The sequence below is a fragment of the Stylophora pistillata genome, chromosome 6 (assembly GCF_964205215.1).
Source record: "Stylophora pistillata chromosome 6, jaStyPist1.2, whole genome shotgun sequence".
Lineage (NCBI taxonomy): Eukaryota > Metazoa > Cnidaria > Anthozoa > Scleractinia > Pocilloporidae > Stylophora > Stylophora pistillata.
The window spans coordinates 29,658,272-29,684,826 of NC_142524.1; the positions used below are offsets into that span (position 1 = coordinate 29,658,272).

Below are 26,555 nucleotides of genomic sequence, written 5' to 3' on the forward strand. Positions count from 1 at the left end.
TGTATCGAGATGTGTCCTTGATATATCAATAAATTCTCTGTACAGGCTCACAAAGAAATAAATCATCACCGGTGGGGAGAAACAGCTCTCAGATCTCTGGAGTGCAAGTGTCAATTTATGTTTCAGGAAAACATCAACAACAATAGAAACTAACCTGGCTTGCATGGCAGCTGGATCTAACTCCAGTTCACTCGGGTCCAGTGCTACCTCGACGCCTTCGGTGAGAGGTGCACCAGCCTGAAGAAGTAAAAACATGAATTAGTTTCGGGACAAATTTCACGATCAAAATACGCGGAAAAAGCATACAGCTACGAATACTGATTCAGGGTCTCACAAGCACAAAAACTGTCATTTAATTAAGGCTAATCCAACTTACTTTTCTGGGACCTCCTGCGGCTGCCTGCATAAGAAGAAAAAAAAAACACATGTTGAGTCCAACATTCTTGTTTCTGTCGATGAGTATTTAGCAATCATTACAATACTGGGCTATATGCGAGTGACCAAGTCACGGTTGGTTTTCGTTTTGAATCAGATTGATCGAGGAGGCGCGGGTTTCCTGGACCAATCACATGGCAAAGAAAAGCAACACCAACATCATCTCGGACTACTTTCGATCTCCAGTTGATATTTTCTCTGATCTATCTCAGTTTGTAACCCTGCAAACTTTCTGGAAGGGATACGAACCCCCAAAGATATCTTACATTTTCCTTTATTCCGTTCTCATCTTTCTCCGAGTTACTAAATCGCTTAGCGAAGCTTACCGTCGCCATGTCGTACACATGCGCAGATCCCATCATGGCGGCGCCCACGTTGACTCTCTTCTCAGGCAGTACTGTGTACAGCGGATGTTGTTCAGCACCACTCTCCATGGCCTCCTCGATGTTCTTCCTCTTTCGCAGTTCAATCATGTCCGGTGTCTCCATGCCAGCTGGTATGGAGGTCAGACCACTCGGTGTGATTAAACCACTGCACAAGAAACCAGGCACAACCATCAGTGCAACTTAATTCTCCATTTCCCCCCTTATATATTTACTGTGGACTCAAGCGTCTTAACCCTTCACACTGCAACATCAGCATGTATATTCTCCCTACTAATTTCCATGCATTTCCTAAGGTGTTGACAAGGAGAATTTGTTTTAACAATCAAGGGTTTCTATCCTTGGTGATCATTTTCCATTTTCTCGTGACCTTTGTGTGTGATTCAAAGATGATTTAACCACAATGAGTAACTTACGTGTCCGCCGGTGTAATGAGACCCGTTTGATCTTCTTCTTCCTCCGATTCCTCCTACAACACAGATTCATAATCTTAGGTTTTTTTGTTTTACCTGTGCAACTTACTTGTACAAAGGACATATGGTCGAATAAAAACTCTCTCCTTATATATCATTTTGGTTAAGGATATCACCCATTGTAATAGAAACTCGTTTGACAAAAAGAAAAAGTTAAACCAGTGCTATTTTAGCCAATGCGTTCTGTTGTCGCACGTTCTCGGGCCGTAATGCAAAGCTCCAAAGGCACGTTGCGAGACAATAGGAGGCAGATAGAAATGCAGAAATTCTCCTGCCCTCCCATCCTGCCACAGCTTTCACAAAAAAAAAATAACCAATAAACGTACCTCGGATTCGGACTCCTCCTCGGACTCGGATTCTAATTCACCCCAGGGTTGACTTTCAATTTGCTCGTCTTCTTCCATCGTCGGGGCCTCGTGCGACTGTATACCGAACACGTCACCATACAAAGGCTTCCCTTGTTCATCCACTGGAGGCTTGCCCCAGCCTCCCGCGTGATAACCAAAGGAGGCACCCTGGAACCCAAAGCATAATCAGGCTAATCAATTTAGAGCGTTTCAACAGCTTTTTCTTATTAGTCAGTTCTTCCTATCTAATTTACAACCGGAAAAAGGTTAACTTCCCATATAATTGTTTTACCTTAAACTACATTGAATTTAAAATATGGAAAACAGTGCTTATCTTCAATTCACAAAAAAAGAACTCGGGCGACTCTTTGTTTTTGCGACAAGTACACTATCCCTAAAAGAAACGTGAATTGAAAGGGGCTTCATTTGAAAACGACCAGTATCACCCCATAAAGGTGAAACAGAAAAATTCAATGCAAATCTCATCTCACCTCGGGTATGGGTGCATTCAATCCAGGGATCTTGAGGTTGGGATATGAAGGCGGGGGGCCGTATCTCTGCATAGCGATTAACCAGGGCGGTGGAACGAGATTACTGTTGGGGCCAATCGGCATACCCAGGGCTGTTCTTAAGTCATCTGACAGGTCTCCTGGCTTCTTTTCTTTCAATCTTGTTTCAAATTCTTTTCCCTGATTGACAAAATAAACAGAGCAAGACCGTTTTAAAATGACACTTACAGAATGTAGTAACTTGTCAGGTAGTTAGCATTACCGTTCAACTCAAACCAACGCTTAGAGAAGTTTTCGTACATTAAATACGTAAATTCGGTTTGAAAGCCTGAAGGCTCGTCCTGTCAGAGGTTATCCTCGCTTCAGTGGAACGGACCAAGTACACTGTATTGCTATTCCCCCCTGGATAAGATAAACGTCTATCACAGGATTACCCTCCACCCCCTTCCCCCAGGATTTCGTCAGGTTTCCTTGACAACTTGCCTGCAACAGTTACACTCCTTAGGGAAGAGAGGGATAATGTGAGTTAGGTGTCTTTACCAAGAACACAACACATTGACCGCAGGACCCAAACCCGAACCCTTCGATCTGGGTCCGACGACAGCATCTCTCAATTCCTGCGAGAGAGTAAGTGAATAAACTAGGTATGATGCACGATCCTCGCAGTAGAGAGCGCAATTTATGCAATAGCGAAAATCAGACCTGAAAAAAATCAGGCCTGTACGAGATTCGAAACACTGACCTCAGCGATACCAGTGCAGCGCTCTACCAATTGAGCTAACAAGCCAACTGGGAGCAGGCCGTTAAGTTGATTCAACTTAATTCAACAATCAACTTAACGGCCTGCTCCCAGTTGGCTTGTTAGCTCAATTAGCAGAGCGCTGCACTGGTATCGCAGAGGTCAGTGGTTCGAATCCCGTACAGGCCTAATTTTTTTCAGGTCTGATTTTCGCTATTGCATAAATAGCGCTCTCTACTGCGAGGATCGTGCATCATACGTATCTATAACCGCAGTTCAAAATATATGAACTTCATATATTCATCGTATCTGAATAAACTAGGTTGGAGAGGGGATATTTCTTTAAATTACGACACAAATGTCAATTACAGACAAAGAAATTAATTCTCTCTTTAGTACATAACAACCAAGACTTACTTCATAGTAAAGTTCACCGTGGATGAACATCTTTGGTTTTGTTTGCCACCTGAAAGATTTATAAAACGAAAAATCATGACCTATCTTCGTTTAAAATATTTTGTATGATTTAGAAAGAAAGATCAAGAAAATAATATTTATTCGAAAATTAACAAATTCAAGGTATGTCCCGTTCAAGTATCCAGCCCACGACCCTCGGACACTGGTAGCGAACTTCACTGTGACGTCATGATCTTAATCACAGTGAGGCTGGGTCATTTTGAGTCACCATATTAACTCATTTTCTTGACTGTGCGTATTCGCACTAATTCTTTTTAGACCCGCGGGACGGACTTTTACCGTAAAAGGAGGAAATGCTTGCATTCTATAGCAGCCAAAGAGTAACAAGTTTGACTCACTTGAAGAATGCGTCATGAAGCTTTTGATAGTCAATGTCAATCTTGCCCATTTTTGGTCTGACCTACAAAACATTGCGAAACAAAATATCACGATTAAAAAGAGTCCTCGTGCAAGCAAAACCAAATAAAAGAAACGAAATTGAAACACAAAATAATGACATACTTTCTCTCGCATCTTTGCTTTCATAGTCTTTTGATCTTCCTGCAATGCAAAAAAATGTCAACACTACAGTTCTAGGACTCCTTCACAAAATAATTTCTAAATACTAACCAGAATTGATCAGAGGCAGCTAATCAGAATAAACCCGTGGAAGGATAAGGATTTTAGCGAAAGCAAAGAAAACAGCTCACCTTTTCTTGCATGGCTTCTCTCATCTCCATAATACCAGTTTTCTGCAAAAGCAAGTAATGCATTTTATCGAAAACATTTAGTGTAAAGAACGGTTACTGGCCTTTCATGCACGAACAAACAGTAAATTGGTGATAATAAAGAACAGGATTGTCCAGCACAAACCTTTATAAACTCTGGCAGCTCAAATGGTGGCTTCACAATACCTCTTTTGCCCTAAGAAAAAAAAAATCATGTGGAAAGTGTTAAGATTGAAAAAAAAAAAATGTCAGATTTAAGTCAAGGGAAGAAATTCCCTGTTTTATACAGTTTCTACCGGCAACAAACAAATTGCTACATTAAGCTTTCATCTGATACCAATCATAGGTAAAAAGACTTGCAGGACCAGTGTTTAAAAGTTTTGAATAGGAACTTTGTCAAACAGTCATAACCACTCAAGTAAATCTGTTGTGAAACATTTGAATTTTCCGAAAGAAGAGCAAGTTACAAGTTCTTTTGGGTCTCATTTCAAAACATCCAAAAAATAACACAATTTCAAAGATTATTATTATGATCGCTAAACTCATAAAATAAATTGTGAGGCCCCTGTTATAACAGTTAAGATTTTCTCTTCATTAATAGCTGTAATGTTGTTTGTTTACAAGGACTGGGAACTAGTCTGACCATGAGGTCAAAGAGACCACCATGTTTTTTTTTTATTGTACTGGTGTAGCTTGTTATTTCGTTAAATTAAATGAGTTAAATTTGTGAAGAATTGTTTTGCTTCGAACCCCCAACTCGATCAGAAGAACATTGTTCATTAATTACACATTGAATCTATATATTTAATAGTTTGCATGTAAAGGCATTGTAAGTCGCAGGAATAATTGAGAATTCTCTCCTCTTGTCCTGCAAGTAGAGATACCTTTTACTCACTCTCCCAGTTACACAAATACTGAACAGAGAGGTAACAATATTCAGAAAATCAGAAGTGTTTCTGGAAAAAAAAAAAAAAAAAACACTTTTTGTAATTCACTAAAAACAAAACATCAATTTCTCACCTGAAGGTACTTTCTTTTGAAACACCAATGTCTAGGAACAGGTACAGTGTTACGGCAAGACTGAAAGCCAAAATAGCACAGAAATTTAGAAAGAATGCTAAAAGAAAAAAGTTAACAAGTGAACAGATAAGCTGACAATAGGACTGAGTGGAGTTCAATTTGGTCTTACTTTCAAATCATCATAAAAAATTACACTTTCCACAACAAAATGAATAACCAAGTTAAGAAAGAAAGGGAAAATTTTATTTACATTACAGGACTGTCAATATAGGAATCTGTACACTGTTTCTATGGTGACTGTAACAAAGGTTGTGATTGGTTGATCTACACTAAAACTTGTGATTGGTTTAATGAACTTTGTGATAAAAAAAAACTGTCCAATAACCACTTGACAAGTGAATTTGTAGAAAATAGGAGTACATATAATGTACCGACAATGTAATCTACAAGCTCAGTTGAAAGTTCTGTTCTTATAGGAATGAGTAATGCCAGCTAAATATGCTTTTCCCACAGATGAAAGCTTTCACTGAGCAACAATGAATGCAAAGCAAACTGCAATGTGTGGGAAGATACAGGTTCTCAGACCAGAGAAGCAGTTCCAATGATGTTGAGTCATGTTAACAAACCAAATTGCAAAAAAAAATTGTTGAAATGCAACCTGCCCAAGCTAAAATGTAGCAGTACACATAGCAGAAAAAACCCCTGCAAATTACTACATTTATATCAACCACAATAATGTCTGGTTACCTTCAAGAAGACAAGAAATTTAGGATCCTGTGCAGTGACATCATGCATTTCAACAACATCAGGTCTGGGGACAAGCTGAAGATAAAACAAATCATAAAAAAAAAAAATTATCAGTATAAGGGAGGCTTAGAGAATCTCTCTCAAATAAAGTCAGCCCTTCTTATGGCCACCTTATAGGGCCAAACCCAGTTTAACTCCTAAACAATAAAATTGTGTAGGAACTAAACAAACCTGCTTTAATTCAGCTACACTCAATCGGTTCATCTTTCGAAGTTTTTTCTTGGACAGCTTTGGCTGTTCATCTTCAGGCTTTTTCTGCAACAAAACAAAAGAATGTGCAAGAACAAATGAGTTAAAATCATCTTTCTGTTTTTGCATCTCAGTAAATATCTACCACAAGCCACCTCCACTTGATGAATAGCTGTTAACTGAATATTAACCAGAACACATGAAACAATTACCACTAAAATCCCATGCAGTCAAAACCAGAGACCAACCAAAATGTGTTCATTATTGTGACCTTGTGTTAGGATTCTCTAATCTACATTTTACTTCAACTGGGGCAAGGATCATTTTGCATTGTATTACATTTGTTATTTCAGGTTCCAAAGAAATAACTAAAAACAATTATATTTAAGGTGTGAATTTGAGATTCCAATTAGAAGACAAATGCGACATGACCACTTCCCCCCCCCCTACCCCCTGTAAAATACCAACATGGATGGAGATCAGACCCTCCAAACACTAAAGTTGACAAGGGAGACACTACTCTGCTGTGAATATCAATCAATGCTCTTTACGATGGACATCTCATCAACTTATAATTAAATTCTGAACTTGAGCTTTCTATCCCATGATAATCAATGAGGGCTTGCAAAGCAGAAAAATTAAAATCAAATAGTCTAGTGGTTTTAGTATACTTAAATCTATTGGTAGTTCAAAACTTAAAAACAAAGCAGGCTCATAATTTCATTTTGTTTTGTTCAAAACTACTATGTCACAGAATAAATACCAGGTAATGTAGCCAATCAGATTGTAGCAATAGTGGTAAAAAATGCCCAGTAAGTTACATGTATACTACCAGTTGTTATTGTTCATAACTTATCCTCACCATCACATCTTCATCGTCATCGTCATCATCATCATCATCCTCATCCTTGGTGAGATCTTTCACTTCACTCTTTTTTGCCGCTACCTGTAACACACAAAGAAAATCGTTCTATAAAGATACATCCAAGTTTTCAAATTTTTGGAGACCAATAATTTTACTCACTGTTTCTTCCTTTTCATCAGTCTTTTTCTCTGCTGCATCACTTTCAGTAGGATCTGACAACTTAAAGAAGGGACAAAACAAATTAGACTGTGTGGGTTAACTGAGAAAAACAATTTACAGATAAACCAAGGCCAGCAGAATCTCAATGCAGGCTTCCTGGATATTAAGGTATATGTGTATTCTTAGCTGAGTTTTTAGAACCTTATGAAACTGTTTTGGAAGGGGAAAAAAAGCAGCATATTTTTACCTCCTTTTCTCCTCAGATCTTATTATCAGTTCTCCATAGTGTCTATCAAATATTTTGTGTAAATTTGGTCCAAAAAATGTGAAGATGAATCAAACAATATCCTCTTCCATATGTTTCTTTCTTAATCTTTTCTGCTTGAAAATTGATAATATGGCGGGCTAGAAATAAACTATCGGCAAGTCCTGTGAGTTGAATGGTCGACCCATGCAACCCTAACATCAGTATACAAATTCTCCATACTGTTATCTAGATATTTGGAAAAGGAGAATTTTGCTTCACAGTCAAGAGCTTTTTTTTTGGTTGGTGATAATTTCCTTTATTCTCATAACCTCGACTCAGAGGTGGGAATGGAAGGGAAATTAGATGCATGCCACTCTTAGGATTAAGGTGCTGGAATGGCACAAATTAGTTCAAGGAATGGCCAGTTCATGCTTAAGAACTGTTGTTAGTACTAGCAGAGATGTTTGTCCCCTTCAGGTTTAAGGGTTTAGTGGAGTGCTGACAACAACACTTTTACTTACTTTACGCCTCCCAGTTAGCTCAATTAGTTAGAGCGCCGGATTGTGTTGTGCGGGAGGTCGAGGGTTCGAGCCCCAGCCTGACCGATAACTCATGGTCTTAAAATAACTGAGGAGAATTTGCTACCTTTCTATAATAAAAAAATGGATAGATATTCTAGTCTTCTCCGATAAGGACAAATCAACCGTAGGCCCCATCTCCTGCAGGGTTAGGGGTAGGAGATGTTAATTTCCCATGCATGAGATTACTGTGTAGCGGATGTCCTCCCCTGGGATGGGATGGGTGGGAATTGGCCCAGAAAAGCCCCCGTAGGAGTGGTCAACTAACGTATGTATGTATGTATGTATGTTGTATTTTACTTAAGCACACACTACTATGAAAGGTGAAAGGTTGGGTTTTCAAACCTAGTTACTGCATAGGTATTGTATCCCCTGGTCAATTTCCATACACCATATTAAACAGTTTATCACAAAGAGATACCTTGAATGCTTCAAAAATCTTGGCAAATGCTCTGTAGTTAGGATCCAATGGACTGATGGACTCAGTAATATACTCAATTTCAACATTTTCTTTCTCTTCTTCAGTGCCATGTTGGACATCCTGGACAAACTGTATAGAGCAAGAGGTTGAGAATCAGCTCAACAAACAGAAAAATTCAAGATGAAGGTTGACAACTTTTCAAGACATAGCTTTAAAGTTCAGAATGAGCTGGAAATGATGCAGTTGCGAAAATATCCACATCTTTCTTTCATCTTTCGAACAAGACACCATGGTGTGCCTAACACTTAAGCTCTAAGTTATTCAAAAACTCAACTCTAGGTTATTGATTTTGAGGTTGTTTTTGAGGCACCACAAACTAGGAATGACCATCACACCCTTGGTGGTGTCTTTTTAAAGTCTACATGACACACAATGCAATGAATGGCTTAAACACTTTTTATGTTTGCAGCCAAAAAAAAATTCTGCACATACCTCAATCTTCTTCTTTTTCTTCTTCTTCTTTTTCCTCTTTTTCTTATCTTTGCTCTGACAAGAAGAAATGGGGTTCTCATTAGAAAGCAGTACCTAGGTACCAATATCAGGACACTTCTGAGTCATTACTCACCTAAATGCACCTTCACTTTTGATATTCAGTAATTTACCACGAACCTCTAGTTTTATGAGTTTTTTTTTTTTTTTTTTCACAGCTATATGTACAAGGGTGCTTCATTTATAAAACCCTTTTGTTCAGGAGAACGTGACGTTGTGTTACATGTACTGTATTAAGAAACGAGTGACAGAAATCGAATGTCAAGTACTTTTACTTAGTTCGAGTTTTTGCCTTGTGCAGACCGTGTATTCGCCATGGAGGTTTTGTTCTTAGTCAAAATAAAGTAAATGGTTGAGTTTAACCGCAGATTTATTGAGTTGTTCTCACCACATTTAACTCTTTAAATCCCAGAAGTGATTAGCATGTAACTTCCCCATGTAATATCCACACCTTATCTAGCAAACAGGTAACGAGGATATTCGAACTTATCAGGTAGAAGTTATCTTGATCTAACACCAAATTCCTACAACTGATTTACAAGGAAATGCCTGGCAATTAGTGGAGAGAATCAATCATCACATCTAAGAGTTAAAGGGTTAACTCTGTTTACAAGCCTAATGGCCCATTCGGCCAGTGCTTAACTCCAGTTTCTGTAGCATGAAGCGACTAGGAGTATTTCTACTCCCCCCTGGATGGGATGCTAGTCCATCACAGGGTTACCCCCAGCATTAAATTGCCTGTACCCATTTATACACCCGGGTGAAGAGAGGCACTGTGAGAGTAAAGTGTCTTGCTTAAGAACACAACAAAATGTCCCGGCCAGGGCTCGAACCTGGACCACTCGATCCGGAGTCGAGCGCACTAACCATGAGGCCACCGCGCCTCCATGTTAAAGGGTTAACTATCATTGCCATAAAGGCTGATAGTTTCGAAAGAAACTGATTGGGGCTGCGTCGCTGGGAGTAACAAAATAATTTGGATATATCAACAAAGTTGAAATGGTAAATTGGCCACCGTAATGATTATAAAAGCTGACGTTTCGAGCGTTAGCCCTTCGTCGGAGCAAATAGAGGAATTGTGGGTTGTGTGTGCTTTTAAAGGCAGAAAATGGAGCTACGTTATTGGTGGGAACATGGCAATGATAAAAACATGAATAAATTAGTGGAATGAAAAGTGTTCGTTGATCCCTGTGGGATTTAGACTGCCGGTTTGAAAGATAAGCTTTTGTTCAAGATTTTTACAGCTTTCCGTGCCACCTAAGTGCAAGGAAAGACCGCAGATTGCCATATGTTGCTTAGAATGATTAGGTAAATTAAAATGTCTAGCGACTGGTTTTGATGTGTCCTTGTCATTCCTTTCCACGTCTCCAAGGTGTTCTCGGAATAGGTCACCTAGTCTTCTGCCTGTTTCACCGATGTATATCTTTTTGCAATAAGTGCAAGTTATGCGATAGATTACATTGGCGGAGGTGCATGTAAAGTGATCGGTGATCTTAATGGATCGTTTAGGTCCCGATCTTTTATCAGTGTTGTGAATGAAAGGACATGTTTTGCATCGTGCACAAGTGCATTTAAAAGTGCCTGGTTGGTCATTAGTCTGAAAAGAACTTCTGACCAAAAAATTGCCTATGTTTTTGTCACATTTGAATGAAATGAGCAGAGGCTGCGAAAAGATAGTGCATGTCTCTGGATCGTTTTGAAGTAATTTAAAGTTTTTAAGAATGATGGATTTAACTGAGTGGTTGTGAGGGTGAAACAAGAGAGTGAATGGAATGTGGTCAGAATCTTCCTTATCCGACGTTTGTAGTGCTGAGTGTTTATCAATAAGTTGGGCGCGGTGGTAACCCGCTTAAACGACGGAAACAGGGTAACCACGTTGCCATACACACCTCTACACGCTGCTCTGGTTGTTCATCATCAAGGTCCTCCGTGTCAATCCTCTGATCACCAGCATAATCCTGGTATTCATTTTCTTCTTCTGCTGTCTCTGGTTCAAAGCTGTCACGCCCGATCTCTTGCTGAGCCTGTGGAGGTTCATTATGGTCATGATTAACAAAACTGTCCTGTTCCTCACCAGGGGGATAATCTACCATAACCCATGGTTCATGAGAATCTGAGGTTGTGAGATCATCATCTTTGTACGATTCTTGCTGGAGCTCATCAGTAGCAGGATGCGACTGTGGAATATCTTGCTCCTCTGGTGTATAAAACTCAGCATCTTGCTCTTGGGCATTGCCTTGTACAGATTCTTGTACAAATCCTCTTGAAAGCGCAGCATTTTCTGATGCAATTTGATTCTGGCTAGATATTGGAATGTCTATGGTTTCTCGCTGAATTTGCTCAACTGGTGTTTCATCCTCTTCTTGCATTTTGTCATCTTGAATTTGTTCATGAATACTTTCTGGTTCAAGCAAGGTTGTATGAGTTACTTCTACTTGGGTATGTGAATTATCCTGGTCCTGAATATTTCCTACAATATTTCTGTCTGGGGTGCTCTGTTGATCTAAGGCTTCTTCTACTGTTTCACCCACATAGTAACTTTGTTGTTCGTGAGGAACTGGCAAACCATCATCTTCAACTGCTTTAGAATCGTAAGGGGCCTTCTCCTCTAAAGGAACGACTGATCCAGATACACGATGCTCATCTTCTGTTTTAATGATTACTGGATAATGTTCAGAATCAGAAGGATACATTCGCAGGTCAGTATCTGTAATTGGCAACATCACATGTTTGACATCTTTTTCTTCACTGTGAGTCTCTGTAGGTTGGGGTTGAATCACTTCTTGAGTGGAAACTTCAGGCTCTGCTGCAAGGTCAACAAAAGTGTGAGTGTGGACTGGACAAATTTTGTTAAGCTGACAATACTTTTCAAGAGTAAACTATCCAAAACAGACCTTCATGATCACTGCTTTCTTCAGCTGGAGGTGGCTGGGGAGGTGGCAGCTAAAAACAAACGAAATACAATCAAAACTATTTACAAAAGAAGTGAAAGCACAGATCATCTACATAAAATCCTGTATAAATAACCCAGTTCATTTAATGGTTCATCAAAATATAGAATGCTATTCATAGGCAAACAAGTGTCTGTAAAACCTCATGAAAATATCCAGACACTGCAAAGAGCAGTTTGTCGGATTTTAAAATCACACAAATCACTTGTTTTCTTGATAAATTGAAATTTATCTACAGCAGTACAACAGATTCACTGCACGATCAAACAAAATTTTCCAACAATACAACTTCAGAAGATCCAGTCACAAGTGTGAGCATTTATTTATTACAAAACACTGTTTTGCACACATATTGTTGCCCACATTATAAGATATACAGCATAGTCAAGCCAAGCTCCTGATTGCTTGATCCCAGGTGCAAGATTTAAGAACAACACGAAACCTTGCACTTTTAATGTCAGTGATAATCATTGAAAAAATATAGTTGTGCACAAAACTTGTTTCTCAAAACTGCATACCACAAAATGCTCAGACCACCAGTTCAACAAAAATTTAAGATAGTGAGACACCTAGAACCTCAAGAGAAAAATATTTCTCGCAAGGTTCTACAGTTAATGCACTTCGTGAAGTACAGTGCTTCGTAGCAATCTGTCTGTTATCAGATATCACAAAACACTACAAATAGATAGATAGACAGTTTATTAATAACCGATTTGCAACCAAAAGTTGAATTATACGATTATTTACAAGTTTCAAACATTGATAATTACATTAAATAAACTAACTGTATTAAAACAGCAATAAGGACACTTAATATATGTTCTAAAAAAAAAAACGGTGGTATAAAACCGTTCAAGCCTTAAGGGCATTGAAGGTAATGAAACTATTACAAAACCTGTTCGTCTTAAAAACTGGCTTAAACTTCTGCATATTTCTTAGGTTAAAGGCACATGTGTTGCGAGTAGGAAGAAGTTCATGGAGCTTGTTCTGTTCATTCTGTAAAACATTCTTAAATAGTTTATAAACTAGTTTCTGGCGGTGATCTGAAAGTTTAGTCAGGCCTGATTCAGCCAAGGCCTCATTATATGAGCAAAGAGGAAAAATAATGCGCGTAGCCCGCTTTTGTATTTCTTCAAGTTCATTGGAGAGGGACACGGGGAGGCCGTCATGGAAGACAGGAAATACATACTCTGTAATCAGACGAATACAAGTGCAGAAAAACTGGACTAACTCACGGGTACCTAGACCAGAGCGTTTAAGCTGAAATAAAATCTACATCTACAGAATTCGGCTTCAAGTGAAGATGATACTTCCTGTCAACATGACCTATTGCCTAAAACTTAATTGCAAGCGGTACCTAGATATTAAGTAACTTTTGTGAATAGCTAGTCGCATGTCAAAGCTTACCGACTCAAAATAACTCTGGAGTCTTGCCACTAGTTCAGCTTTCAGGCCTGAAATTAAAATTTAAAGAAAAAGAAACTATTAAATCGTATTTTAGTGTTATAAATGCACGTGGGTCACGATCAAACATTCGATCAGGCTAGGAAAGACGCAGACCGATTATGCTCACTAAAAAGCCTCAAAAGTCACATAAGATAAAAGAATAAAAATTTTTAATGGATTATCCTCTACTTTACCTGAAGTGTGCAGTCCAAGCGATGACAAGCGAGCCTTAAGTTCGACAACTTTCAACTTTTTTATTTCCTCGGAAGTAGGCCTTTCGTCCATCTTGGATTGGATGCGACCTCGCGACGTTTTCGTAAAGGATCATGGGTATTTCACCGTGAGAGAATGGACAACATGTCACGCTAACGCCTGGCTAAGAAATAAAACGTATCAAGAAAATATTGGTGAACTCTATGGAGCTGCATTTCCTCGGCACAGGGTCATGTTATCCATCTCCCGACAGAGGAGCTTCGTGCACCGTTCTTCGGCATGAGACAGGCTGTTGGATGTTCGACTGCGGGGAAGGGACTCAGATTCAACTAATGAAAAGTACACTTAAACCGGGAAGAATTAACAAGATTTTTATCACTCATCTTCATGGAGATCACCTCTTTGGTTTACCTGGTCTTCTTTGCACAATAGGATTAAATTGCGCTGAAAATAAACAGCCCATCGAAATCTACGGACCCGTTGGCTTGAGGAAGTATATCAGACTGTCACTGGAATTGTCACAATCATTGTTGGGGTTTAGCTACTCAGTGACCGAGCTCCAGTGTTTTGATTCAGGTTGATTTTTTTTATGATTTTCGCTTTGAATATTTGTTCATTATTTGTTTTAATGATTTTTGCCAAAAGTGGCTCAAAATTACAGCATGTTTCATTTGAGTATCACAAAGCCAAGACCAAAGTTTTATCACCAATGGCTATCAGGGCAAGAATAACATGTCCCAAGGGGTCAGAAAAACTTGAAACCTAGAAAATAAAAGAGTGATTAATTTTAGTGTAATTTTTTATTTACTGAACTGAATGACCTCTATTTTAAAATATTTTGTGCAGGTCCTGCTCTGCCAGGAGATGATGTGGAACAGGCACATTCATTGTCTGGATTTGACAGTCTACACCCAAACGAGACCCAAGGAGGAATTATTCTTGCAAATGACAGTGGTGTATGGGAAGTTTGCCGAGAAGGAACATTAACTGTGTCTGCAGCACCCCTCAAACATCGTATTACATGTTTTGGTTTTGTAATTCAAGAGCAACAGCTTCCTGGAAAACTAGACCCTAATATTTTAAAACGTAAGGGCATTCCTCCAGGTCCTCTTTATGCAAAAATCAAGAATGGTGAAACAATAACAGCTCCTGACGGTAGTCTGATCCAGCCCACAGATGTAATGGGTCTGCCACGCCCTGGTCGTAAAGTTGTTATCCTTGGTGATACATGCGACTCTTCAAGGATTACAGACATTGCTTTTGATGCAGATGTTGTTGTTCATGAAGCTACTCTTGAGAATGAATTAATGGCTCAGTGCATAGATCATGGTCATTCAACACCAGGTAGCTACTTCTGATTCCCTCCCCCACCCTCACCTCCTCCTTATTTTTTCACTGTCACTCACCCCTTTGGTACAAATTTCTTTCTCTCTTCATCCTTCTGCTTCCATTAAAATCAAAGATGATAGCCATTTTTTTTTTCACTAGGAAAATACTCAGCACTTGTTGCCAAAATTTGCTCTGCAGGGAACCTCCAATGTTAAATATGCTTACTTTCAAAGGTTACCTCTCTCAGAAAAAAGTTTACCCTGAAAAAATTACTCTTGCTGAATTTATGTTGACTAAAGTGAAGGGGAAAGGAAAAATGTAAACATATAAAAAGACATTTGAAAAACCAAATTAGCATCATATTCCATGGAGTAATTCATCCCAGAGCAGTAATATGATACAGGTGAACTCATGCATAACAAGCTCTTGACAAAGAATGGAATAGGTAAGGTTCTCTTTCTGTTTGTCTTTAAGTGCTGTGTTTTTCCCCAACAGAAATGGCTGGACAGCTTGCGAGGAAAATCAAAGCCAAAAAACTGGTTCTCACACATTTTAGCCAAAGATATAAGAGAGTTAGTGACATTGAAGAAAATGGCACTGATGATGCTGTGACTGTAAAAAAACTTCTTTTGCAAGCCAAGAAGGCATTTCTACCAGGAAGTGTTGTTGTTGCTGATGATTTTATGGTCATACAAATTCCTCAAAAACGTGAATGATAAAGCATCTTTAATTCTACACGTTTCTGCATCTAATGCAGTGTTCCTAAGCAAAACAGCTAGCCCATTTTCGACAGACTGTGTGAGTCTGAAACTGTTACTGTAAAATGTAGCCAACAAGAACATTACTTTAAATTATACAATTACCCTATGAAACCAATTAATTTTTTTTAACCATACTTTTGAGGTAGGTGTTACAAGGGATTGACTCCTAAACTAAATAATCCACTATAAAATTAATTTCAGCCACTGCTGATACGAACTCACAGTGAAAATTTCCTCTTAAATCTCCACTGAAACTTCTGACTGTCAGAAAAATACAGCAGTATACCACAAGAACTCTATTTAGCTTTTCCAAGCAGTCAGTCCTTGCTGATAACACCTGCTAACTTTGTTAGGTGACTGACTGCTCATGTGCATTAATAAGGCATCAATATGAAATGTTCTTAAATCCTACAAAATAACTGTTCTCATAGTGTTACATCATTAAGGCATTCCCTAGTTGAAAACTTCTAAAAAGTTTCAATTTCTTACATCAGATTGCTCCAGTACCCACATAGCATTATCAAGCTTCCTAAAAATTTCTAGAAATGCTCTATTCATGGCTACTCTCTACAACAATCAATACTTCCTAAAATGGATGGTTAGGGTTCATTCTTGCTATTTGAATTCTTCAGTTATTTTTTTTAACTTAATTGATCCTAAGACAGGCACAAACTTGTGACTAGTGATGTTTGTGCATACTTACAATAACCCTTTGATCTTTTGAAGAGATGAATTTGTATCCTCTCCATCCAATTTAAATACATTATTCAGGAAAAATGAGATAAGAATTGATACAAATATCAACTGGAGGACATTATTTTGACATAACACTAACTCCTCTTTAAAATCAATTTACAAGAAAATCTTTTATATATGAAAAGGAGACTTTCAAGACAGATGTTGACAGTCAAAGGGTTGAACAAATTATTTTGGTTCAAAGTTCTGCTGGAAACAGATCTAGTCCACCAGCAACATCCCCTTCAAAATAGTACACTGGATACTGGTTGTTTGGTTGACCACTCCCTGGTATATCACCTCCAGCTTCCATCCATCTCTGTCTGAATTGCTGTAGTTCTTGGTGTCGTTGTCCCCCAGTAATCAAACCGTGAACACCATTGCCAATGAGACCTCCAGCTGTCCCTACTATGGCCACACCAGTTGCTCCACTCCAAGGTCCCAGGAAGAAAGCACTTGCCCCCAAAATTGCCCCCACTCCAAACCCAATCTGAGCACCAGGATTGCTGAGGGCAAGTGCCACCCAAGTGTAGATCACACCAAAAGAGAAAAGGATCATCTCTATGACCTCGCGGAGTATGTAGATGAGGCCAACTCCCAGCTGATTGGTTGCATCAGGATTCTGGAGGATGAGACGCAAGATTTGAACAACAGGTGGCAGAGCAATTTCCAAGTTGTCACCATTGGGGTTTAACAAGCAATTGGTTATGATCAAGAAATTTCTAACATTAAGAATTGCTTCTTGGATCAACGGAGATTTTCCCCTTAGCGTCTGAAATTTCTTCGCATCATGATAGGCTCCCTCCAGCAGACCGATAAGTGAGGTGTATCCGGCAAAGTGACCGTGTTCAGGCTTTTTTGTACTGGTGGAGAGTTCAATTTCCTTCTTTGCTAAGAGGTCAGAAATATTTTCCCTCAACGCTTGCTGATGAGTTGTACAAAGGAAAAGATCCCTTTTGCTGCCAATTTTCGCTGCCTCTGAATTCTTGATCGAACAAGACGGATGACGGCAGATAACCTCAGAAGAGGTAAAGTTCGGATCGAACTGAAGGAGAGATATTTCTTCGTAAGCCCCAAGGTGGCCAGACTTCCGCAGTGTCACTTTTTTTTTTAAGTTTTCCCCAAAAAGCTTTCTAGCGTCGCGAAAGCTAGATTTGCTCACTGTTGGCGTAGGGGATACAATCTTGAGATAAGCGAGAAGTTCTTGTTGCCATTCTTTTACTGTCTTTGATAGAGATTCGCCAGCTGCTGGTGGTCTGAGGGAATTGTGGATCAATTGTGAAACATCAGTTTGGTTTCCAATAATCCCGAGTTTACTTCCAAGCTCAAGGGCAGATATTTTTTTCTTTGCAGTTTCATCACACTGAAACTCCATTTCTGGTCGCCGGAGTTTGCTCTTGCTTTCTATGTGGACGTGGTTAGGAATCGAAAGTAACTCCTTTTTGTCTCGATTAAGAAATATTTACAGGATTTGAGGGGAACCCCCACGTGGATTACTTTAGGAGAATCTTTCACTTTGTCTTAACAAAGAGATTCGATAAAGAGTGAATTTCTCCTTAGGAGTAGAGCATTACTAGAAAAATCTCAATTTCAGAAATGTTTTCCTATGAAACCGGCATATTACGCTATCAAACCTTGAAGGCAGTCAAACTTCTGGTACACAATTCCAGAATTGAGATGATCTTCTGGGAATCTTTTTCAAACCCTCGACATCACTTAACCGCTTCTATAATTTGAAGTTTGTTTAAAGAAAATTGCGAAACATGACGCCTTCTTGAAAGCGAAACTGAAAAGGAATAACCCTCTCGTTAGAAGTCACGAGGCCAACTGTTTTGATTCCACAAAAAGACAGTGAATTGTATCTCTTCAAGACAACAATTGGAGCAAAAAAACAAAATATTTCTTCTCGTATCTAGTTTAAAATTGCCATTCCAGCTTGATCAAGGCTTAGAAAGCTAACCTCCGTAGACTCGATTTTTTTAGGAGGGTGTCAAACAATTATTTAAAAAAATCAAAATTTGAAAAAGGAAGAAACTGAGAGAGGGGAAGCCCCTGATTCCCAGATTAATGGTTACATCACATCACCGAGGTTAACACGCGCAAAGTAACCTGGGAATGTCTGCATCTACATTCAAAATGGCGGCCAAACAATTGAGTGGGGTTCTACGAACATATATTGCCGCAGGAAAAGCATCTCCTTCTCCCCCGTTAGGTCCTTCACTTGGGCAGGTAAATAGTCTTCTGTTGCTTTATTTTCTCCTTTTTTCACTGTTATCATGTAAAGCTGAGTTTCGTTTCTGGTTTGGATTAACAGCGAGGAGTGAACATAGCGCAGTTTTGCAAAGAGTTTAACGAAAGAACCAAACACATTATCACTGGAATTCCAATTCCTACGATCATCTCTTACAAGGTAAATATCGAGTTTAATCAGTCTGTTACACCTCTCGCTGGCAGCTATTTCTGGCTTCTGGCTAATGCTTTAGACTAGGTTTACACTGGAGGAAATTGTTCCGGATTCATGATGAATCCGAAACGTTTTGTTACCGGGTTGATTTTGCCGTTTACACGAAAGTGGACGAATCCGAAATAAAACCTCCCCGATTTGGTCGTGTCTCCGGAGATTTTGAATCCGGAATTTAAAGTGGGAACTTTGAATCCGATAACTTTTGAATCCGGAAAGTTTTGTCGTGTAACCACTTTTTTTCTCAAATCCGGATATTATTTCCGCCTGCAATATTTTGAGTTTGCGGTGAAACCAAAATGGAGGATCCGGTGCTAACATTGCTGGCGGTCTCCAGTTGCCTAATCTAGTTGCAGGTTGAGGCGATAAATAAAATCATGTGTACCGCAGTATATCTGACGAAACGCAAGTTATTATTGCAAGGAAGTTTAACGTCAGCCACATTTAATCGCCGTCGACGTAGATGGTTTGGCATCTGTCCAACTCAAATTTGCCTCAGTGACATCTGGATCTACTCTAACCTTTTTTTGGGAGGCATATTTTGACTTTGTTGATCGAACGACGAAACAACACTCAGCTTGGTAACCATTCCATTTCGAATGTTCCCGGAGTTGTCATTGTGTGTAAACGGTCAGGAATCCGAATATCCTTTCAGTGTAAACGCCTACGAATCCGAATACTCCAAAATTGATGAATCCGGAAACCTTTACGAATCTGGAACTCTCCTCTAGTGTAAACCTAGGCTTAGTGTTGTTAAAATCTGTGACAGACTGCTGTCTTATTCTAAAGTCAAGTAGTTTAAATTGGACACAAATCCTTGATTGAGGATTTTTCTTCTTAAATTTACCCAGCCTTCTTGATTCAGAAAAGAAGTTACTATTCCAATGTTTCGACGTTTCTTTGAGTTGCCTGTAAGTTTTTTTTCTTCATCCGAGAATCAGCTCAAATTCACACTGCAAGGGACACTTGAGGCCTTAACATCAGAGCGTGCATTCTCCATGCTGTTCTCTATATATATCCCTAGGTGCTGACAAAGAGAATTTGTTTAACAATCAAGAGCTACTTAAGCTGGCTTTAGAGTGCATCTTTGTCGTCATTGTTAAAAATTTCAATGTCTAGTTCATGGCGGTGAGGCTTCCTGCACTTAATTATCAGTTAATATGACATCATAGTTGAAGAAAACGAGGAAAACTAGAGAGGGCTAATATCCAGGGGGGCCTATAACCTGATGAATATTTTTGTTTCCAAGTAGATTGGCCTATAACCAGTGGGGGTTTATTAGCAGGGGGGGGGGCTTATAACCGGAATTTTATGGTATTTGAAAATGTTTTGTAGTTAAGGTTTTATGTTTAACTGCAGTTATGATGTTTTCATTTCTTATTTGAATTATTGATTGATCAACTAGAACTAAGCTGACTGATTGAGTGATTTATTGTTCAGATGATTAATTGGTTAACAGAATGATTGATCAGTGTGTCATTGGTTTGTGAGCTTGTGGACACACTACATTGATGTAATCATGAGCAACTTAATATGTAGTAAAGCTATCAAACTTACAAAACTTTTTGATCACGTGTTTTGTACTGTAGGGTGATCACACATTTAGCTTTGAAATGACTTCTCCTCCAGTCTCTCATTTTCTAAAAGCAGCTGCAGGAGTAGAAAAGGGAGCCCAAAAACCAGGTAAGATTTGACTGTAAATATATCTTATTAACCAAGTGCGAGGGCTGTACTGGGAGAATATTGGCTCGAGGTCTTGACAGTGTGGACTGAGTGCAGCGATTTGTTTTTGTCGTTTTCCAAAAAATGGTGTTACAGCCACTTCAAATTTCTGGCAGCTGCCATTTGTTGATGCTCTATTCGTGTCATCTGCAAAAAATTTTAGAAAATGCATCACAGATCTGTGTCACAGGGGAGGTTCCCTTTTAAGAAGAAGGGCACACTAAGCTAAAAAATTTGATACCCTGGACTTGCACCAAAGAAGTGACAAAGAATGATCCAAATGATCTTTTGATTGTCCTTTGTTAAACCCCTCCTCATAGGCCACGAGGTCACAGGCGCAGTAACCCTCAAGCAGATTTATGAAATTGCCAAGATCAAAAAACAGGATTCATCAATGAAGAATGTACCATTGAGAAGTGTGTGTAGATCAGTCATTGCATCAGCTAGGGGTATGGGCATTGAAGTGGTTCCTGGAAGAGATACAGATACGTAACACGCACCTTTCATTGAGGACCCTTGTGACTAGTCCTGCAATTGTTTGGGAAATATCTTGTGCGAGCTGAGAAATGCACCTGTGGACTATATGAAGTAAATTGCACAAGAAACTACTACAGAGACAGGCTTGGCTTTTCTTGGAATTTAACTTTTCCAGTTCTTCAGCTTGTATAAATTGCCATGGCGGTACCCATGCAAAATGAAAAGGAAAACAATAGTAGGGAAGAATGATCTCTGTTTTTCTTTATCCTGCTTCCTCTTTTCATTTTTTCATTTTCCATCTCTTTCCATTTACTACTCATCCTTTTTACTAACTGTCAGGAATGGGCTATTAAGGAAGTTGCAAAGGAGATGGCACAAAGTCTACATACACAGAAGAATTTCTGTATCATAACTACATTATCCCAGTTCTGATTTAAAATTGTTGGATTGATGTCAATATCTGAGCAACTGCACCCCTACCCCTCCCTCCCCTAACCCAACATTAATCCTGAATTGTTATTGGTTGACTGTTGTGAGTTAGGGGAGGGGTTGGTATGCAGTTGCTCATCCAGATTGTGTAATAAAAGTTTTTGTAAACCAGCCACAAGTATATGTATAAAAGAGATCCTCCCAGTAGTAAACCCTACTTATGTAGTGGTGGAAATAAGGCCTGAAAAAAATTCAGACCCCAACGGGATTTAAACCCATGACCTCTGCGATACTGGTGCAGTGCTCTACCAACCAAGCTAACAGGCCAACCGGGAGTTGCTCATTATGTTGGTTCGTGTTTAACCCGTCAAAGTGCTAAGTCAATGAATTTCAATATGTGAAAATCATATGTGTGTACCGCAGTTTTATGAAATGTTATTACTCATTAGGTTATGACTCATATTAGGAATTCAACTATTCCCCATGTGAGAGAGAGAGAGAGCCTGGGTATGAGGTTGATAAGAAATACGCATTATTGTTCCAAAATGATAAATTATTTGTAGAAAGGCTTTGGTTTGATGCAAAGTAGGTTCTCCTAAAGAGGATGTCAGAATGGGATGAGTTGTCTCATTGATTTGAACTTCACTACTCTAGATGGACCTTGGTTATTTAATAGAATCGCATAATTGAATAAAATCTCGCATTCTGATTGGTTAACGAAGCGAGGTATTCAGCGTGGAATTGCGAGTAGAAAACAAGGCTAAGTGATATTGTTTCGCATTCAGTTTAGTTTTTATTTTATCCTTATTTTTAGTCAGCTATGCTATTCTCGTAAATTCTGCGTCAAATTGCACTTTAAATGTGATATTGCAATCATCGCTTCGTGATTCGTGCGATATCGGTTTTCGCAGAATTCCCTCGTCAGGTAAGGAGTTTTCCTATGAAATCAAGGTGGTATTTTTGTTTCTTCCCTCGTCACCGCAATCGCATTTGTCAGAAGGAAATCTGTTGTAGACCACTTTCATAAATGACTGCCGGATTAATATTCTTTTGTTTAAATTTAAATTAGCCCTTCTGGCCTCGTTCTCCAGTACAAAATTCAAAAGAATACATTATCTCAAGCGAGGCCAGAAGGGCTAATTTAAATTTAAACAAAAGAATATTACGTATGATGCTCGATCCTCGCAGTAGAGAGCGCTATTTATGCAATAGCGAAAATCAGACCTGAAAAAAATCAGGCCTGTACGGGATTCGAACCACTGACCTCTGCGATACTAGTGCAGCGCTCTACCAATTGAGCTAACAAGCCAACTGGGAGCAGGCCGTTAAGTTGATTCGTAATAAACCCGGCTTGTTAGCTCAATTGGTGCATCATTCGTATCAATACCACAGTTCAAAATATACGAACTTTCATATATCCATTGTAACCAAAAGAATATTAATCCGGCAGCCATTTATGAAAGTGGTTTATAAACCGTGTGAAAGGACCGTGCTGCGAGGATATCGGCCCGAAGTCCGGTCATTTCAGTTATTTCCCCAATACGGTCCAGAGCACGCTTGGTTAATGAGAGTTTTTACTAGCTGATTGGATTCTGTCTTTTGACGCAGTAAAAAATTCCGCGTTTGTGACCTCAAAAGTATCAATTTTTTATTCAAGACTTAAAACAAATTAACCCAAAGCCAGAAAACCGGCCGAAATTTTCATCAAAAGCCCATTAAACAGAACTCAATAATATTGCCTACACCAGACTACTCGTCTCACGGATGAGTAAAGACATTTTTTTGGTAACATTTCTTATACAAATATCTTCTGGCGTAGTAAGCTACATTCTGGTTTGTTTTGTGTTGCTGTGCATTCTTCAATAAATATCTCTTTTCCGGCGCCCTCTTTTTCTTTTTTTCTCCCTTAGCCTTTCTTCAAACTTCCTTTCTAGTTAGTTCCACACTTGTACTAGGGATATAACATTCTTGCACTGCCGCGAAAAAAAAAAATTGCACTACTGAATGATCTTGAGTATGAATTTCAGGTGTCTCCATTGACAAAATTTGCAGCTATTTGCCAACAACAGTACAATAAACAAAGGAGTTTTAGAATAAAACCAATTGTGAGAAGACCGAACCACTTAGTACTGGAAAACGTTAATGTGATCGACAGTGAATTTCTAAGTTGTTAATTATGCGCTTGTGTTTGCGTTAGAAACAGGATATTTAAACTTGAAGATGCGGTTTTCTTTGAAACAATATACATGACAAAGTGAAGTATCCTGAATGCAAAATATCCTACCAACATGACGATTTGAATTCTTGTTTGCACAGCCGGAAAATTAAAAATGGTTGATTAACCCTTTGTGGTGAGGGTTTTGAAAGTTGCCATTATCTTACAAACAAAAAAAACACTTTCGAACACTTTTTGTGACCGTTGATACAGCTTTCATGGAATCTACTACAATTTGTGATTCACCTCCTCCACTGAAATACTATTTTGTCCGTTTTCTCCATTTCCGGCTTGTTCCTCATTTCGTGGAAGAGAAGGCATTGAAGACGTCTTATTTGACGAGGATATTATTAATAATTTCCACTTTTGACAGAGACAACAGCGCCAGCACTTGAAGAAGAACTTCTTGAATTTTCTCTTAAATTCGTTGTGTCTCCACGCATATAACGGAGGATTCACTACAGAGTTACTGTACAATAAAATTCGAATCCAAAAACGGGCTTCTCGGCTCTTAGTTGTTTCAGGGGTGGCAAAGTGATAGAAGATGAGAATGATACGAGGGTACACCAAAATTATAAACGCCCCAATCACAAAAGCAATCGTTCCTGCAGCTTTGCGCTCCCCTTTCTGAATAAGAGCATCCTTGTCTTTCTGTCGTTTATCGACGTGGCGACAAAGTTTAGGTTCAAGCCCTGCTAGAAACGAAAGACGGACAACTTTACCCGCGAAATGCCTGTTGGCGCGATGTTCTATGATAGACTTGCTGACAATCTTGAAAATCTTATAGTAGGTTACCGCGATGACTAAAGTAACTAGAAGCACAAACCCAACGAAGAACGCAAGGAACGGTATGTCAGTGACGCCTGGGAATTTGGGTAGGAACGTCGCAATCAATGCCACTGTCCATATCAGTGCAATCGCTAATGAAACTTTGCCTTTTGCAAACTTCACCGACGAAAGATAAAATATCGGGTGCGACAAGGCGATGTATCGGTCGATACTCATCGCAGCTAGACTCGATATTGACGCAATAATGTTCACACGACCAACAAATCCAGCGATTTCAATCACCATCGTCGGCACTGTTGTTCCGCGATACATGGCCATATGCTGTGATGCACGCATGGGTACGAGAACAGCGCTTACTAGCAGATCGGCGAAGGCGAGGGATGCTAGAAGGAAGTTTGAAACAACCTGAAGTGATTTGCTCTTGCAAATCACAGTGATAGTGAGAGAGTTCCCGATTGTTCCGAATAAACATAACAAGATTTCCACGCATGAGGCAAGGAGGACACTGTAGGAACCTATCGACGCAGTTGCCGAGTTTTCTTTACTTGACGTATTCGTAGAAATCAGTGAAGCTGCCATGAAATATCCTTCAAAGTCAATCTGTTAATTTTGGCTGCAAGTGGGTCGCATTATGCTATTTAAAGTGTAATACGAAGTGTCTGCAGCGTCAAGTGGCTCGCCAAGTGTTAGTATTATCAGCTGTAAACGTATCTTTCGCTCAGGTGTCCAAAATCGCCTTGAATGTCTGGCACTCGTCCGCCTTTGCATCAGACTGGAAACTACTGGTCGGAGTGATATTGGTTCTCCGATTTGAATGAAACTCAATTCGAAATAACGTGTCGCAACAGAAACCGGAACAAGGGTCAAACCCTTGGTTCTGTTTAGATTACCATGTGAATCTCATTAGGTAAACGTTTCTCAGCAATTGTGAGAAAAATGGTGTTTGCTGATATACATTTTATGATTGGATAGAGACACTTTCACGGAAAACAATTCTTTAAAGGTGTGAAACTGGTGGGCAATTATGGTAATGAATTGCCCTCTTTGCGTCTGAAAAAGAAAGCCAAAATTAAAATTGTCAGTGTCCAAAGTGAAGCGAAAATTATCTTCGAATGCGTCGAACTAAGTTGAGAATCACCCCTGTTAAAAAAAAAAAAAAAAAGAAAAAAACACACACACACACAGAAACGATCGGAATTATTCTCCCTTGACAAAATAGAAGAATGCTTGCTAAAAAGAACTCACCTTTTATCTTTCAATTTCCAAGTAACTGTTCGAATATCTAGCAAAAGGATATTGAAAACGCAAGAAAGTTAATACGTTATCAGAAAAATAAAAGAACTGATATATCGATCAATCTCTTAAGTTCGACACGAATACAATGGAGAATGAAACTAGTCACCAGGCTAAAAGTCTTGATTTAGGTTTGAAAAACTCCAACCGTTAACTGAGATGTTTTAAGAATGTTCCTTTACTGGTTTCAATTTGAATATCCACTCCCCGAGCAACAGAGGAGCTGACCACGAAACCATAAATATCTCCTCTTGTTATGTCGACTGTTAAGGTCGCACCCTCGTATTATTCTTCGAACACCTTCATAAAAGTGAAGGTGTGTTATTCCCCTCCCCTTTCCCTTTGGTTATTTATCCCCAACCGAGAGTACCAACGATGGAATCGTGGAACCTAGAATTCTAAGTGCCGCGCTAACTTTATTTGTGTCTTCACCTGAAACGATACGATAGATTCATAGGCGTTACTTTCAGTCATTTGACACTACATGTAGAGAAGAGGTCTTAAAAATTTTGAACTCTCTACTTGTATCAGCCGGATCAGTCGCTCGTTCATCAAGTCTTCTTGGCTTCAAGACGGAAATGCGAGAGTTTTTATTTACATAATCACTGAAATGGCCAAGCCGCACATCCATAGCACTAATCTATTTAAAATACATTGTTGTAAGTGAAATGGTCTCTCTCATAGGCCCGGTGGTTTCTTGAGGTTTTCCCGCCTTATACTGTAGCTTTATTTTTACGTTATAGCTAAAAATGATGATGATGATGATGATTCACATTCATTGCGCATCATTCTCTGTCATTAGACATCAATCTCTATCATAAGACATCAT

The 26,555-nt window shown here is 39.1% G+C and overlaps 5 protein-coding genes across 6 annotated transcripts in view; 2 read left to right on the forward strand and 3 right to left on the reverse strand.

The window, feature by feature from the left end:
- LOC111340855 (splicing factor 3B subunit 2) overlaps positions 1-13,613 on the reverse strand; it is a 14,803-nt gene extending 1,190 nt beyond the window's left edge. Inside the window, exons 1-22 of one of the 2 annotated variants that reach the window (XM_022947771.2) lie at positions 13,497-13,613; positions 13,264-13,310; positions 11,800-11,848; positions 10,795-11,708; positions 8,849-8,902; positions 8,357-8,485; positions 7,111-7,170; positions 6,949-7,032; positions 6,069-6,152; positions 5,838-5,912; positions 5,091-5,150; positions 4,216-4,266; positions 4,053-4,094; positions 3,865-3,903; positions 3,702-3,763; positions 3,304-3,352; positions 2,130-2,327; positions 1,618-1,806; positions 1,235-1,287; positions 762-966; positions 377-400; positions 155-237 (exon numbers count right to left, since the gene is read on the reverse strand). In XM_022947771.2, the coding sequence (XP_022803506.2) occupies positions 155-237; positions 377-400; positions 762-966; positions 1,235-1,287; positions 1,618-1,806; positions 2,130-2,327; positions 3,304-3,352; positions 3,702-3,763; positions 3,865-3,903; positions 4,053-4,094; positions 4,216-4,266; positions 5,091-5,150; positions 5,838-5,912; positions 6,069-6,152; positions 6,949-7,032; positions 7,111-7,170; positions 8,357-8,485; positions 8,849-8,902; positions 10,795-11,708; positions 11,800-11,848; positions 13,264-13,310; positions 13,497-13,587 (2,642 nt within the window). In that variant the 5' untranslated portion in view covers positions 13,588-13,613. Of the gene's footprint in view, positions 1-154; positions 238-376; positions 401-761; positions 967-1,234; positions 1,288-1,617; positions 1,807-2,129; positions 2,328-3,303; positions 3,353-3,701; positions 3,764-3,864; positions 3,904-4,052; positions 4,095-4,215; positions 4,267-5,090; positions 5,151-5,837; positions 5,913-6,068; positions 6,153-6,948; positions 7,033-7,110; positions 7,171-8,356; positions 8,486-8,848; positions 8,903-10,794; positions 11,712-11,799; positions 11,849-13,263; positions 13,311-13,496 lie in introns of both variants that reach the window. The other variant, XM_022947770.2, reaches the window with a different exon arrangement.
- A 45-nt stretch (positions 13,614-13,658) lies between these two features.
- On the forward strand, positions 13,659-16,111 carry LOC111340841 (zinc phosphodiesterase ELAC protein 1). Its single transcript, XM_022947753.2, has 3 exons — positions 13,659-14,091; positions 14,362-14,859; positions 15,340-16,111. The coding sequence occupies exons 1-3, from the start codon at positions 13,719-13,721 to the stop codon at positions 15,558-15,560; spliced, it is 1,092 nt and encodes a 363-aa protein (XP_022803488.2). The 5' UTR covers positions 13,659-13,718; the 3' UTR covers positions 15,561-16,111.
- LOC111340838 (uncharacterized) lies at positions 15,554-18,162 on the reverse strand. The gene has a single exon (XM_022947751.2). The coding sequence runs from the start codon at positions 17,713-17,715 to the stop codon at positions 16,540-16,542; it is 1,176 nt and encodes a 391-aa protein (XP_022803486.2). The 5' UTR covers positions 17,716-18,162; the 3' UTR covers positions 15,554-16,539.
- Positions 18,163-18,319: 157 nt separating this feature from the next.
- On the forward strand, positions 18,320-22,146 carry LOC111340842 (large ribosomal subunit protein uL11m). The gene is made up of 4 exons (XM_022947754.2): positions 18,320-18,569; positions 18,655-18,750; positions 20,391-20,484; positions 20,844-22,146. The coding sequence occupies exons 1-4, from the start codon at positions 18,456-18,458 to the stop codon at positions 21,014-21,016; spliced, it is 477 nt and encodes a 158-aa protein (XP_022803489.2). The 5' UTR covers positions 18,320-18,455; the 3' UTR covers positions 21,017-22,146.
- A 905-nt stretch (positions 22,147-23,051) lies between these two features.
- On the reverse strand, positions 23,052-25,423 carry LOC111340839 (octopamine receptor beta-2R). Its single transcript, XM_022947752.2, has one exon. It carries the CDS (start codon positions 25,010-25,012, stop codon positions 23,873-23,875), a length of 1,140 nt encoding a protein of 379 aa, XP_022803487.2. The 5' UTR covers positions 25,013-25,423; the 3' UTR covers positions 23,052-23,872.
- Between the last annotated feature and the right edge of the window lie 1,132 nt (positions 25,424-26,555).